This window comes from Ctenopharyngodon idella, chromosome 13, assembly GCF_019924925.1.
Source record: "Ctenopharyngodon idella isolate HZGC_01 chromosome 13, HZGC01, whole genome shotgun sequence".
Taxonomy (NCBI): Eukaryota; Metazoa; Chordata; class Actinopteri; order Cypriniformes; family Xenocyprididae; genus Ctenopharyngodon; species Ctenopharyngodon idella.
The window spans coordinates 5,971,766-5,987,500 of NC_067232.1; the positions used below are offsets into that span (position 1 = coordinate 5,971,766).

At 37.0% G+C, this 15,735-nt stretch overlaps 1 protein-coding gene across 2 annotated transcripts in view; it reads left to right on the forward strand.

The window, feature by feature from the left end:
• camkmt (calmodulin-lysine N-methyltransferase) overlaps positions 1 to 15,735 on the forward strand; it is a 114,429-nt gene that overhangs the window by 67,469 nt on the left and 31,225 nt on the right. For both annotated transcript variants that reach the window (XM_051917562.1, XM_051917560.1), the window contains exons 4-6: positions 6,463 to 6,523; positions 10,462 to 10,516; positions 13,829 to 13,892. In XM_051917562.1, the coding sequence (XP_051773522.1) occupies positions 6,463 to 6,523; positions 10,462 to 10,516; positions 13,829 to 13,892 (180 nt within the window). The remainder of the gene's footprint in view (positions 1 to 6,462; positions 6,524 to 10,461; positions 10,517 to 13,828; positions 13,893 to 15,735) is intronic.

Genomic DNA, 15,735 nt, shown 5'->3' on the forward strand with positions numbered 1-15,735 from the left:
ATCTGAAATGGAGGAGGCTTAGGAATTATCAGAGGCCGGCGGTAATGTGGAGATCATCTGGAGAAAGCTCAGGGCTGGCCGACATTCTGAAAGGGTGGAGGGAACACACTCTCTGTTTCTCTTTGCTGTATCTTAGATTTTTAATGTTGTGATGTATGTGATTCATAGGTTTTTAGCTTGATCTGTATGACATGTCAGTCTTTGGACCTCAGTATTTAACAGTTCATAAAGTGTTGTGGTAAGCTGATTGTTTGTCCTGTTCATTGTTCGTGTTTAAGCCCATGACATTGAGGGTGTCTACGTACATGCAAGCAAACAAGTGGCTCCAGAGCACAGCGACTATAGTATGTGCATAAGTAAGTGCCGGACAGCATCTGCGTGTCTCATCCCGGCTCATATGATTAGTGTCTGGCATTTCCACCAGGATTAGCACTGTACTTTTCCAAAGTTCACAAGGTTAAGAGTTCACCTACACTTAGGCTGGAGGACCACAGTTGGGTGACATTTTTGTGCCACTAGCGGCAATAAACAAAATTGCAAAAGTATTGACTCTTACATTTTTTTTTAAAAAAAAAAAAAAAAAAAAAAAAACACTTTTTTAATATATATAACACAGTGTTTCAATGTTCAGCTACAGTAGCATAATGAGCTGCTGCGTATGTATGTTTTTATTCAACCTCACTTTTACATAGTGGGTTTTACATCAAAATTTGAGGGAAGCAGAGAAAAAGAAAGAAGAAAAAGAAAAAAGAAGTTCTGAAGATAAGTTAAGGGAGGTAAAGAGAGTAGCAGAGACGGCTCTGTGTCTCATTTGGTAATTGATGGTGAGAAGAGATTGCATTATCCCCTTGAAGAGCTTTTATCTGCTATCACCTCATGGCTTCTTCATTTCCTCAAGTGCATCTTGACCCCTGTCCAAAATAAAACACACACCTTTACATGCACATGTCTGCTTTAGGTCTTAATTTAGATTCAAGTTTTAGATTCAAGACTTTTAGTGTCTCTCTTAGTGTCCATGTCAGTACTAAATGTACTACACTACCGTTCAAAAGCTTGGGGGTCAACTTTAATGTTATTGAAATGTCCACCAAGGCTGCATTTATTTGATTAAAAATACAGTAAAAACAGTAATATTGGGAAATATCATTACAATTTAAAATAACTGTTTTCTATTTGAATATATTTTAAAATATAATTTATTCCTGTGTTGGAAAGCTGAATCATTACTTCAGTCTTCAGTGTCACATGATCCTTTAGAAATCATTCTAATATGCTGATTTGGTGCTAACAAAACATTTTTTTATTATTATCAGTGTGGAAACCGTGATACTTTTTTTTCTTTGATTAATAGAATGTTCAAAAGAAAAACATTTATTTAACATAAAACTCTTTTGTGACATTATACATTTCTTTATTCTTTTGTTCAAATTAATGCATCCTTGCAGCATTCAAGATTCAAGACTTGGAAGTAAACGCCCACTGCTATGATTGGGTAACAGTTTTGCATATTAATATAATTTTCAACATCAACATGTGGAATTGTTTTGAAAACTTACATTGTTGAAAAATATCTTGTTACATAGTTGAAACATTTGCCAATGTGAAACATTTATGCGTATTACATATGCTTTATAAGTCTTGGTTGTGGAAAATATAGTTTAAGGACTTGGTGTTATCACAGTTATAGTTGACAGGATAACTTGTGGTGTTTAGTGTAAATGGAATTATGAATTAATGTACCATCGTCTGTCGCACTGTCGTCCTTATAGGCTATTTATCGTTCATCGGGTGGGCAATGATGTAGAAGTAGGCGTTGATTTTCTTCTGCAGGTCTTTTGTCGCACTATTACATCATAATGTGACAAAATCCAAAACGAGTCATTTTGCCAGCTTGGTTTCAATAAAACTTTGATAACTACAAAAAAATCTCTTATGTGACTGCATAAAATTTTAGAAAACCAGTAAACTGACATAACAAAACTGTCTTAAAAAAAAAATACACACACACATTGAATACACTGACAGAATTGTTGCATAAAAAGCACTTTTATAGTGTTTCATAGTCATGTTTCTTTATAGCACCTTTGAATATGTTTTAAAGCAGCTTCGCAGGATTTTTTTTAAATTTTTTGCTTGCTATATATCTGCCGTTTTTCTGCACATCAACTGTATTTGCCAAGGTAGTGCTTTTTTTGCTATTCATCGCATACTGAATAAAAATGAGGACTTTTTTAAGGATTAGTGTATTTCTTCATGGTGTACTTCTGATGAGAGTAGGGAAAGAAATCCACCTATTGCCATAATTATATCTCAGCATATCATTATTGAAAAGACCTCTAAAAGCAGAAAAACTCTTGCCCTTATTAAGCAGCTTCTGTGTTATCTCACCATTTGTACAATTGCTGAATCAATCCATTTCAAATGTCATTTTTAAGAACGTCTACCTTATGAAAATGTCATTAATACATTGTGTACAGTTTATTTGAGAAGGCACTTTCTTCAGAAATGTTCTTTTATGTATGTAACACTTCAGGAGTTAATTGAAGACGCCGCATTACACTTTCCTGAAGCATAGTTCTAGATTTATCACTGCAAAATTAAAAATGATAAGATTTAGCCCATCATTCAAACTCACAGTTATTGGCTTTTTAAATTCTCAGTCACAGAGGAGGCTGGGTCTTCAGAGATTACAGACAGACAAATTAATCGGCCCAGGTGGGCCACCTGGATGAGCCTAGAAGTAGTTGTTATGACCTTAAGTGTCATAAGTTGTGTTATTTTCCCCCTGTCTAGCTACAATCCTTATGTGATAAATCTTACACTAGCCTCTCAAAATGTCAGATGGTTCATCAGCAAGTGGAATAGCAAGCAGGTGCTGCCTTCTTTTAATGGCAGAGGCATATGTTGACGTTTTATCAATAGACATTATTAAATCTTGCTTGGGTGAGTTAATCTCAAGCTGATGGTGCAGAGAGGTTGAGAGAGACAGGCTTTAACAGGCCTTCCTGAAAGGCAGGTCATAAGCTGCTTATTATATCGACTCTGTCTTACAAATGCACACACACATTTTTTTCTCACCCTCTCTCTCTAACCTTCTGTATTTCTGCCGTTCTTGCATGCACTGAACAAAATCATTAACAGGGTCATTCTGCAATATAAGGGACACCTTTTGTGTCCCTTATATACCTATGTGGAAATAACTTTCAAGGATAGCTCTAGAATAGTGGATGCCAACTTTTACTATGCTGTAATATAGACATTTTTCTGAATACAAAATATTTTTTTGATAAAAATCCAGTAATTTTATTTGATTTTTGTTTTGTTTTTTCTTTCCTTTTCTCTTTTTCTTCTATTTGCTGTTATATCTATAATTAGCACATTTTGATTAATAACTAAAAATGGAAATAAATCTAGCATTTGGCTTTATTCTCTCTTTAGTTGATATAATGTATCATTAAAAAGTTATGTCCCCAGGTTGTGCTTTACCTTTGTTACTGTCATATTTTCCCTCTTTGTGAGTAATAAACTATTGCATAAATCTATCATAATGACACAATTGTCCAGACATGAATCCTTTTAGGACATTTTGAAGTCTCCTTTTTTACTTTATCTTACGTTTTATTACTTTTATCAGTAGGGGTTTCTCTTAAAATGTCAACCCTATTACCTTCAACCTTGTGATAAATAAAAAGTGTATTTGTGTAAATATCGATATTAGTTTCTACTTTTAAGAAGTACGTTGCTGCATAAAGCTTGTAATGTTTTTGAAGGCATATTTATACTGTGACATATATTAAAATCCCTTAATTAAAGGGATAGATCACTCAAAGCGAAAATTGTCATCATTTATTTGCCCTCGTTTCACTCCAAACCTGTATTTTTATTTATATATTGGTAAAATTTTTTACCAGGATTCTTCAAAATATCTTCAAAATATTCTTGGAAATAAGAAAGTCAGGTTTGGAATGATATGAAAGTGAGTAAATGATGACATAATTTTTGGGTGAACTATCCCTTTAAACTTAAGTTGGCACAGTTAAGTTTTTTAATATTTAAACACTTGTTTGTCTGACAGAATATTTAAAATCTTACAGAAACGTACAACCTAAAAAGGCAGTTTTTCATAGAATGATCGAGCGCGCGCACACCAAAAACACTGTTTTATTTCTTCTTTCTTTCAAAACACTTCACAAATTTATACATGAAGATACGTTGCAAACGAAAGTAAAGTTACACACACAAATCCAAACACATAAGAGCTCCCATCAAAGGCAGACAGCTCAGGGGCCTAAGTTTATTGAAATGACTATTTTTCCTCAGCTTCACGTGTGTATGTGTGTGTCTGAGAGACAATAGCAGCTTTATGGCTCTTGCTGGAGCTAGCAGAAGGAGCAGAGGCTGACAGTGGGTGATAAGACCACCAGCCTGCTTCTTGTGATAATCGTTCGCTGGACCCCCACTCACTCTGTGCACAGCTTACAAGCCTAAGTAGCCAGAATCTTATGTGTGTGTGTTGGAAGCGAACTGTAGCGAGCAGGGAGCGTTCATGAACACAGAGAAAGCGCTAGTGCAAAAGACATTGTCTTTATGTTGCATCATGTGAAGGTTACCAAGTAGGCTTGTCCTTGTGTGAGCATGCAGTATGTAATAAATTAAATGTTTCCTTGCTTTCTATGATGAATAACTTCATAGGTTCTTAAAGTCTCTTCATGATCTGGCTATCAATGATTTAAAGAATCCCACTCAACTGCTATGCAAGGAAATGTTAGATAAAATGTGTTGGTTACACTACATGCATGATTAACTAGTTGAATATTCACTATTAACAGTAGCAACAACAGTTTATATAAACATTTGTATTTCATATGGTTTTATAATTATACAGTATATTCAGTAAGATCAGTAAGATATTTTAAAAAGAAATTAATACTTTTATACAGCAAAGATAAATTAAACTTTCTATTCATCAAAAAATCTGAAAAAGTCACAATTTACGCAAAACATATTAATCAGCACAACTGTTTTCAACATTGATAATGATAAGAAATGTTTCTTGAGCACCAAATCAGCATATTGGAATGATTTCTGAAGGATCATGTGACACTGAAGACTGGAGTAATGACTTCAACTTTTCCATCACAGGAATAACTTACATTTTAGAATGTATTCAAACAAGGAACAGTTCATTTCAATTAGCCTATAAAAAATATTTCACCATATTACTGTTTTTGCTCACTTTCAATGCACATTTATTGCCTGTCTCTAAACGTCAAGTAAAAAATGAGTTGTGATTGGTGGTTTAGGGTGCATTCACACTTGGCATGTTTAACAAACCATGGTGCTATTGCTCTGTTAGTGCGGTTCATTTGAACATGTGTGAATGTAACCCCTCACCCAGGTCCTACTCGCCCCGCTCTGCACGGGCCTCGAACCTGGGTCTCCGGCGTGGACGCTCTAACAAGGAGGCTAAAAGCCGCAACCCATAGTGTCAGTCGCTAGAGCATCTCTTGAGATCAGAGGAGTGAGGTTTACTCGCACAGCGACTACTAGCTGGCCTCCGTTACATGAACGTGCACCAAAAAACTTCCAAACGAACTCTGGTGCGGTTCAAATGATATATGAATGCAACATGGACCAAAGACATGTAAACGAACCAAAAACAGGAAGATGATAGCCTAAAAAGGACAGAATGCTCACGCATATCGTTTGTGTGTGTGACGGAGGGATTCCTGACACTGTTTTGACTCCTTTACACATTTTATAAGCTCTTCTCGAATTCTCAGCTGGTCAAAATACCACCATACAGTATGTAGGCTACACACATATACTGTACAACGAGCCCAGCACACAGCATTGTTTTGGATGTTCCGTACGTTCCGTCCAGGGTTGCCAGGTTTTCACAACAAAACCCGCCCAATTTCTACTCAAAACTAGGCCAAAACTAGTCCAATCAAAACTAGTCTGCTTTTCTGGGGGTAAAATCCACATTTTTGACAGGGTTCCCCTGATAAAATTCGCATTCCAGGGGCTAAATATCATGTTATTTGAGGTCATTCAACCCGCAGACATGAAAAAACCCGCGGCAACAGTGATACAGTAGCCCAATTCTGCAGGAAAACCACGGTCTTGGCAACACCGGTTCCGTCTCAAAATAGGCAATACATCATAAACGCCGACCAATCAGATTGTGAACGTGTCCCTGTGCCTTTAGGTTGGGTATCTTTTGGTTCGGTATATGTCAGTCAAATAGCCCACTCATATCTGAATGGACTCTTCATGGCAAGATTATGCTGTAATGTGCACTAAATTTAATGTGAAAACTTGTCTAGTTTGATTGACAGGACGATCTTGTAGTATCTGTATGCAAGAATAATTCCCAGTACTTTGAACAGGCTTGCTGTTACGGCATAACAGTGAGTACCAGTATGCTTCTTCTAACCTCTCTCTCTCTTTCTCTTTCAGGTGTCTGGCCTTCTGAAGAGGTGATGGCCTACTACTGCCTGAAGAAACGTCACATGTTTACGTGAGACCCCCCCCCCTCAATTTCAATTTAAGTGTGCTTTATTGTCAAGGCAAAAACTGTACATTTGTATTGCCAGTGCAGGTGGTGTGCAGAATGTGTGCAATGCAAAGTACAATAACATTCTCTCTCTCTTTCTCGCTCTCACACACACACACACACACACACACACACACACACTTTGGCCATATGACAGAAAGGCAAGGGGCACTTTTTGATTTGCACTCAAGGCGGTACACAAGCCTTTGATTTCCTGTTTTTACATTCAAGAGGCAGAGGAGGGAAGAGAGGCTTATCGATCACACAGCGGCAAGCTGAAGGTCAACTGGGCATATAGAGACAGAGCAGGGTTTTGCGCCCTTGGGCCAGTGCTTCTGCAGGAGTGTGTGTGTGTGTGTGTGTGTACGGAGGATGTTAAGACCTGTGTTCTGTTGTGATTTGGTCTGTGTATCGCTTTTGTGCATATTCAGACCTCTAAATTAAAAGCTGAAGTTCATTTGCATGAGTGTGTGTGTGTGAGTGTAGTATGTTTGTGTGTGTGTCGATGTGTGCTCTTGTTCCTGTATGTCATCAAGGACTGTCACCCTCTCGCTATCTTCCAGACCTGTTATCAGGCACTCACCAAAAAGAGAAAAAGAGGAGGATAAAGCAGAACAAAAAAAAAAAAGTCAATTTACAGAGAGCGCCCATCTCTTCTCTTCATCCCTTTGGTTTTTCGCCTTTCTTTCCACTAGCCCAATGTACAGCCAAATAGCTACCTGTCACTGGGGCTTTGTCCCCGTCGCGGCTCATACTAGCAGTTTTGTGCGCATTAATTTTTAATTGCACTCCCTCATACAACAATCGCTCTCTCTTCATCCTCCACTCTGTCTCTCTGTCAATGGAAGGTGTCGGATCACGGGCTGAGAGCAGACAAACACATGGAGACTGTTGTCACGGAGCGCAGAAATGACTGGCAAAGTGATGAAGTCAATCTGCCGGTGTGTGTGTGTGTGTGCGTGTGTGTGAGTGAGAGGACAGTTCTGGTGTGCGGCTGTGGACTGCTTTTGATCTACAAGGACTCTCTACTGTATATTTTGTGTATGACAAACACAAATGAACTCTATGCAAATTATAGTCTTTGTGTAAATCCTCCATTCCTGTGGGAATTATATGAATTACCTTTCATATGATTTATTCCATTCGGGTGCTGTAGGTCTCTATATATAAAGGAGGTGTCTGTATGTGATAACTGTTGTGGTGTGACTCAAAAATTTATGGAAGCTTGTTTCTGCCACTGAATGAAAAATAAAAAAGGTAATTGTGACTTTCTATCTCACAATTCTGACCTTTTTTCTTGCAATTGCGAGTTTACATCTCAGAATTTCATGTTATAAAGTCAGTATTGTGAGATATAAACTCGAAAATGTGAGAAAAAAGTCAGAATTGTGAGATAAAAAGTCACAATTATTTTTTAATATTTTTTATTCCATGGTGAAAACAAGCTTCCATAAAAATGGCAGGTTTGTTCTGAGAAAAAAAGGGCAATTATAAATGCAAATAATAAATTAATTATGCATAGATAGGATAGCCAATTAGGCTTATAAACTTTTTAAAGGGTGGGGAAACTGCTTCCGATGTCTATCTGTAGTTGCTGACATGTGGTTTGAATTCCATTTTTTCCAGTTAAAATTTTGCTAGCTATAGGCAATTTAGCCAGATGCTAACATGTGGTGTGTGTTGTAGTATAAGTAGTGTGAGCAGAGCCGTAGTTGGGGTATCCAGGGTCCCGGTGCTTGAAATCACGTTCCTTTTTCCCCTCGGTTGAAATCGCAGGTCTTGCCTAAAGCCGGGGGCGCTTGGAATCGTCACCACTTTTCGCCCCGCTAGTGACGGCCCTGAGTGAGAGTAGTGTGTTCTGAAAATTCCAAAAGGAAAAAGTGCACTTTACATACCTGGATGATGCACATAATTAACCAGAAAAACAGAGTGTGGAATGTTGGACACTTCATGCACTCAACTGTTGCAGCTTTAATTACGTAGCGGATGGGCTATCAGATTCCGATGTTGAATGACAGAATAACCTCATAAAATTCATACATTACAAGGTTGAGCATAGTGCATAGTGTGTAGTGCGTCATTTGGGACACAACTGTGGTTGCAAGTTCTTGCAACAAGGTTAAGCATTTATGCTGACTTCAATGTTTTGCGCGTCAAGTTTTTGACAGCTCGGAGCATAAAATTATCAAAATTCATGAGACATTTTAATAAATTATTAAAGTTTTTTAAAGTTTTAAAGTTTTTTTGTGATTTTAAAGACTTTATTTACTTGTGTACGTTAAACAATTTCACTAATGTGTTGGTTTGCCACTTGATGTAAACAGAAATCAGAAATATAGAATATAGCACTTACAAAATAAGTGAATATTTTTGGACATTTACCATAGTAACACCATGGTATTTTTGCAAGTACCTTGAAGTTCTATATATATGCCATAGTTTTTGAGTATAATTATTATTTCACACTATAACACTATAATGATTTTCACACTATGCTTATGAGGGCAAAAAGCACTAACAATAATTATAATATTGCGATAGATCATTTTGAAAAAAAAAAAAAAAACATTCTGTCAGTCAAATGCATCTTTAACTTGTATATCTGTTTATTTTGTGTTTCACCTCTTTGGCCAATTAATCTAAAAATACAAGTGTATTTCCTGCAGACTAGGGTGTCACACACCATCTTATTTTACAAAATCAAAAAAAACTTCTGCACTGGCGACCAATCTTTTTTTTTTTTTTGGATGCGGGTATAGTGTCTTGCTATAGTGTTGGTCATCTCCCAAATTATTTTCTTCGGCAGTAGTAGTAGTTACACACTGTGGCTACATCCGAAATCGCATACTCACCTACTGTATAGTAGGCGAAAAAAAGGTTGTGACAATATAAGTATGTCTGAATTCACAGTACTCATTAAAGAGTAAGCAAAAAGTACCCGGATGACCTACTACTTCCGGCGAGATTCTGAAGTGTGCATACAATGCATGTAGGAGGCCATGGGAGGAGATTTATGAATGGCAGTGAAGCGACACAACTGGTAGGTCACATGATGATGACAACATAGTGAATGTAGTATACCGAATTACATTCATACTATACATTCATACTAATATAGAATACACTTTTTGTGTTTTTTGGTCACAAAGTAATTACTTATTCAAAATAAGTACCTACTCAAGAGAATATGTGGTTTCGGACTCATCCTGTGTCTTCTTATTTGTGTCTTATAACGGTTGGCAACCAGCGTTAAGGTGCAATACCACCACCTACTATGTTGGAGTGTCAGTTACTGGTGCGGGATTATTTAGGATTATTGTGTGTCAAATTAACAATATCAATATTTCTTTTTTTGGTAACACTTTCGTTTAGGGTCCAATTCTCACTATTAACTAGTTGCTTATTAGCATGCATATTACTAGGATATTGGCTGTTAATTAGTACTTATAAAGCACATGTCTTATTCTGCATGACCATACATCCCTAAATCCTACCCAATACCTAAACTTAACAACTAAAGCAGAAAACTGATCCCGTACGTTTAATTAACTTCCAGTTCCTGCTGTACCACAAATCCACATTTCCAGCAGGAAAAAGAACAATTGCACTTTCTTTTGTCAACACATATACACCCGCTCGCATGCAGAGAGAAGGGAGAGGAAGGTTGAGATCAATGAGCCCAGTGGAATTGCATTCCAATCAATGGCATCCCCCTACACGGGCAAGTTAATTAGCGTTATTGTCAAGACACAACAGCCATCTCCCTCTTTGTGTCTTTCTTTATCTTTCTCATCCTCCTGTTTTCATCTCATTTAAACTGAAAAACTTCACCCTCATACTCATGTACTTCAATTTTTACGCTAAACAGCGCATCAAGTCATTTCTGTCTCTCTGTCTCACAGGGGCTCCTCGGTGTGTGAGCTGGGTGGAGGGATGACGTGCCTTGCCGGGCTCATGGTAAGTCAAAAGTGAACGCAAAAATTACATACAGTACTCTCACACAGACAGACAATCACAGGCAAATGGGCAATTTGCATCAGCATGGGTAATCTAACATGGGCATATTGTAAGCAACATGAAATCGGCTGGTGCACATTGACATTTCTACCTCAGTGACCATAAACACACGTGGCCCAATGGGCTAACTTCATCAGAAGCATTCAAACACACGGGCTTGCATATGCAAGCACTTTATTTCTTGGTCTCACACGCACACACACACACACACACCAGTGGCTTAGGCTCTGGCTGTGTGTAGTGTATAGTAGTTTGTAGTAGCCTCTCCAGATGGACAGGCTTAACATGTTATCGATTTCGCCTTCACAAGACCAGCCTTCCCGTATCTCTCCACTCAATACCGCCGTGTTGTGACATTACGGACCGCCAGTGGATCGCCGTTCTCGCCCCCCACTCGATCTCTAGCTACTCACATTCCTCCTTTTCTCAGGTCTGACTTAGTGCTTGTGTTTATTTAAGTCCTTGACCAGGAAAAATGGCATCTCTCTTTTGTCCTGTGCCCTGGAGTGCTGTGGTTTTGGCAGTGACGCCCGTGTTTTTCTTGGGTGACTGGTTGGTTTCCTGCAGGTCTTGATGCCCATATGGCTAGCTGGTGGTGCGGGCCCCGTGACCTGACTCTTGCCCACAGGGCAAAAAACACAGCATCACTCTACAGAGATATTTCTCCTTCATTGTCTCATTTTGTCAGTCCCTTTGTGTTTAACATTGAGCAATGCATATAAAGACATTTAAACTGTCTGCTAATGATGTTGCGAAGTGTGTCTTCAAAATGACTTTATCTAGGAAAATTTGTCCAGGAAGCTGTTCTCTGTGACAACACATGGTATATTCGTTACATTATGTTATCAAAACAAATAACTAAGGAACAAAATGTTTAATGTTTCTTATGGTCACCCAAGCTGCATTTATTTGATAAAAATACAGTAAAAACAGTAATATTGTGAAATATTATTTCAATTTAAGATAAGTGTTTTCTATGTTTTAAAATGTAATTTATTCCTGTGATGGAAAGCTGAATCATTACTCTAGTCTACAGTGTCACATGATCCTTCGCAATCATTCCAATATGCTGATTTGGTGCTCAAGAAACATTTCTTGTTATTATTAATGTTGAAAATTGATAATTAGAATGTTCAAAAGAACAGCGTTTATTTGAAATAGAAGCCTTTTGTAGCATTAAGGGCCCCTACACACCCGCCGCAATGCAACAGCAGGTGTGGTGCAAGTGTTTTTTGCTAGCCCGACGCAGTTACCATTTTCACGTCCACCGCCACATTGTAGCAAATGCACTCGCGGCCATCTGTGGGCGTGCTGGTCTGAAAATGAGGTGTGCTCAGGTGCATTGTTGGCGTGTTGCTATTTTGAGGCAACTGAAAACGACTGCACCATTGACCAGCAAAAACCTGGTCTAAAGTCAATGGCACAGTACTTTTTTGTTATTTAAAGGGTGCGTTAGTAATATGCACCTATAGGCAGGTGCACAACGCACGTACACTCTGCTTGTTACACACACAAGGACGTGGAGCAGCACACAAACATTTTGAATAATTAAAAATAAATGGATTCCTCTCTGGAGAAACTTTCAGTCTTTCCACTTGCAAATTCCACCATGTAAATAGCGAATCCGCCATGGTGAAAGCGCAACTGGCTTTTAAAGAGAATGGGAGATGAGACTCTGATTGGTTTATTGCACGTTACACCCAAAACACACCTATGACTCATTAAGAGAACAGGGACAACCCTTTTGGACCATGCGTCTGACACACCGACAGCTTTTTCATCATTAAACTAGCAAAAGTGGATTCGGACATGCCCTAAGTGCACCTACGCCATGCTCTTAGATCGTTAAAACAGGGCCCTATAATTGTCTTTACTGTCACTATTTGATCAATTCTTAATAAATAAAAGTTTCAGTAACACTTTAGTATAGGGAACATGTATTCACTATTAACTACAACTTTTCCCTCAATAAACTCCTAATTTACTGCTTATTAAGTTTGTTGTTAAGTTTAGGTATTGGGTTGGATTGAGAATGTGGAATAAGGTCATGCAGAATAAGGCATTAATATGTGCTTAATAAGCACTAATAAACAGTTAATATTCTAGTAATATGCATGCTAATAAGCAACTAGTTAAAAGACCCTAAAATAAAGTGTTACCACTGACACTAAAGTGTTAAGTTTCTTTAAAAAATACTTTTGAATAGAAGTTTACAGTATACGCTAATATTCCTAATAATCACATCTCTATGCTATTTTCTAAATAATGTCATTTTCATATGGACAATGATAAATAAGAAAAAAGAAAATATTTATTAAAAAAATTATGCATAATGCAGTTTCATGGCTGGCAAGAAATGTGTATACAAATATATATATATATATATGTATGTGTATATATATATATATATGTGTATATATATATATATATATATATATATATATACTATATATATTACAGTATATATATATATATATATATATATATATATATATATATATAAACGTTACATTTTTAAAATTCACTCAGCATTGGCAGGTGTGACAAAAAGTTATTTTTGCTTTCTGTGTTTGAGAAATGTCAGAAAGTAATCTGAAATCACATCTTTTAAAAGCACAAATGTAAATCCTTGCAAGCACTTTTACAAACACACACACACACACTCCCTACTTCTGCCCACTGCACCTCTCCAAACAACTGTTACACGGCACCTCTGATAAAGATGACTACTTGAATGAAAAGACTGTATAAAAAGAGGACAGAAAGAGCTGACAGTGGAGCAGCACAAAGGCAGAAGCTTCGCAGTACAAAGTTATATGAAGGGCATCAGGCAGGCCTCGCGAGCCGAGTAAGGAGTGACAGCAGAGCGCGATGGCCCCGCCTGATAAACGCCACACTGCAAATGAAAGGCTCGGCGCTCACCATCATCCCCTGTCACAATGCAATTACCCAACAGAGTGATAGCAAGATAGAGGGCTCCCAGCCACCGGGAATGATAAAAGTATTGACTGATTTGATTGAATGATTAAAATAATGCAGACATAAAATGAAAAAACGGCAGAGACAGACAGAGATGGATGAGAGGGAGCAGGGGAGAAAGAGAGACGGGTGGTCGGTTTGGAGTAGGGCTTTAAAAATCAGCGCTCTTCAGATATGACTGCTTGCGAACAGTGTGCTGCTGAGGATGTCTTGCTTTTGTTTTATTTATTTATTTGTTTGTTTATTTTTCACCTTTTTTCTCTTTTCCGGCAGATTGCGGTTTGTGCTGACGTGAAGGAAGTGCTGCTATCTGATGGCAACGAGAAGGCAATTCAAAGTATCCTTGCATTTCAGACCGGTATGTGGCTCTGTTCCAAAAAACTAGTGAGCTGCCCGCTCCCTACATAGGCAGCTGCTTTCTAAGGCAGCTCCTGAACTGAAATGGAACCTCATAAGTGACTGATTTGGAACCGTCTACTTAGGCAGGATTTCTATACAAAGTGCACAGGAAACAATTACATGCAACACGAGAAGAAAGAATTTTATTTTAATGAGAATAAATATATACCGAATACACAAATATAAAAGTTTTTGTATTTAAAGAAAAATACTGTATCGTTCAAAGGTTTGGGGTCAGAAAGTTTAAAATAATAATAATAATAATAATAATTTTATATATTTTTTTTTTAATTAATAATTTTATTCAGCAAGGATGCCTTAAAGGATTAATTCACTTTCAAATGATAATTACCCCAAGTTTTACTCACACTCAAGCCTTCCTAGGTGTATATGACTTTATTCTTTCTGATGAACACAATCTGAGATATATTAATAAATATCCTGACGCATCCGAGCTTTATAATGGCAGTGAGTGGGATCAACGATTATGAGCTGAAGAAAGTGTCTCCATCCACATGCATCCATCATAAACGTACTTCACATGGCTCCGGGGGTTAATATAGTCCTTCTAAAGCGAAGCGATGCGTTTGTGTAAAAAAAAATCCATATTTAACAAGTTATGAAGTAAAATATCTAGCTTCCGCCAGACCACCATCCGTATTCAACTTACGAAGAAAGTGTAAACGTTTTTTTTTTTTTTTACACAAACGCATCGCTTTGCTTCAGAAGGACTTTATTAACCCCCCGGAGCCGTGTGAAATAAGCCTACAGTACACCTAGGATGGCTTGAGGGTAAGTAAAGCTTGGGGTAATTTTCATTTGAAAGTGAACTAATCCTTTAAAATGATCTCAAATAAATACTGCTCTTTTGAACTTTCTCTTCATCAAAGAGTCCTGACAAAAATGAATGACAGTTTCCACAAAAATATTAAGCAGCACAATGTTTTGAACATTTATAATAAGAAGAAATGTTTCTTGAGCAACAAATCAGCATATTAGAATACTTTCTGAAGGATCATGTGACACTGAAGACTGGACTGTTGAAAATTCAGTTTTACCATCAAAGGAATAAAATACATTTTAAAAGATATTCAAATAGAAACAGCTATTATAAATTGTCATAATATTTCATTTTTAGTCAAATAAATGCATCCTTAGTGAGAATGAGACTTCTTTCAAAAACATTAAAAAATCTTTTTTTTATTACGTTTCAACTATACACATGTAAATATACATTTCCATGTAACATAGACAATAAGAACAAAAACAAACAAACCAACAAACAAAAAACAACAACAACAACAAAGATATTCAATACCAGAAAGATATTTCTTAGTCTTCTAACACCTTTCCAACTCCACCACATTTTAAGAATGATCTGAAAGGTTTCCAAACTCCATCAAAAACTGTATATTTATTCCTTAAAATATAAGTTATCTTTTCCATTGACATATTTGTTACCATTTATTTTAGCCAACGTCCTATACTTGGAACACAAATACTTTTGCAATTTAAAGAAATAAGCCGTTTTGCTTGAAGAATACCTATATTTATAAATATATACTCTTTCTTTTTTTAAACTTGATCTCGTTAGGATATAAATGAAATAGAAAAAGTAAAAGTGACAGTGGAATGTTAACATCGAGGATCTTCTCTATCACACCTTTCTAAAAAATTTGTGACTTCTTCGTCCTCCCATATGCAATGATATAATGTACCTTTAAACATGCTGCATCTTAAGCAAGTCTCAGGGACATTTTCATTATATTTATGCAATACAA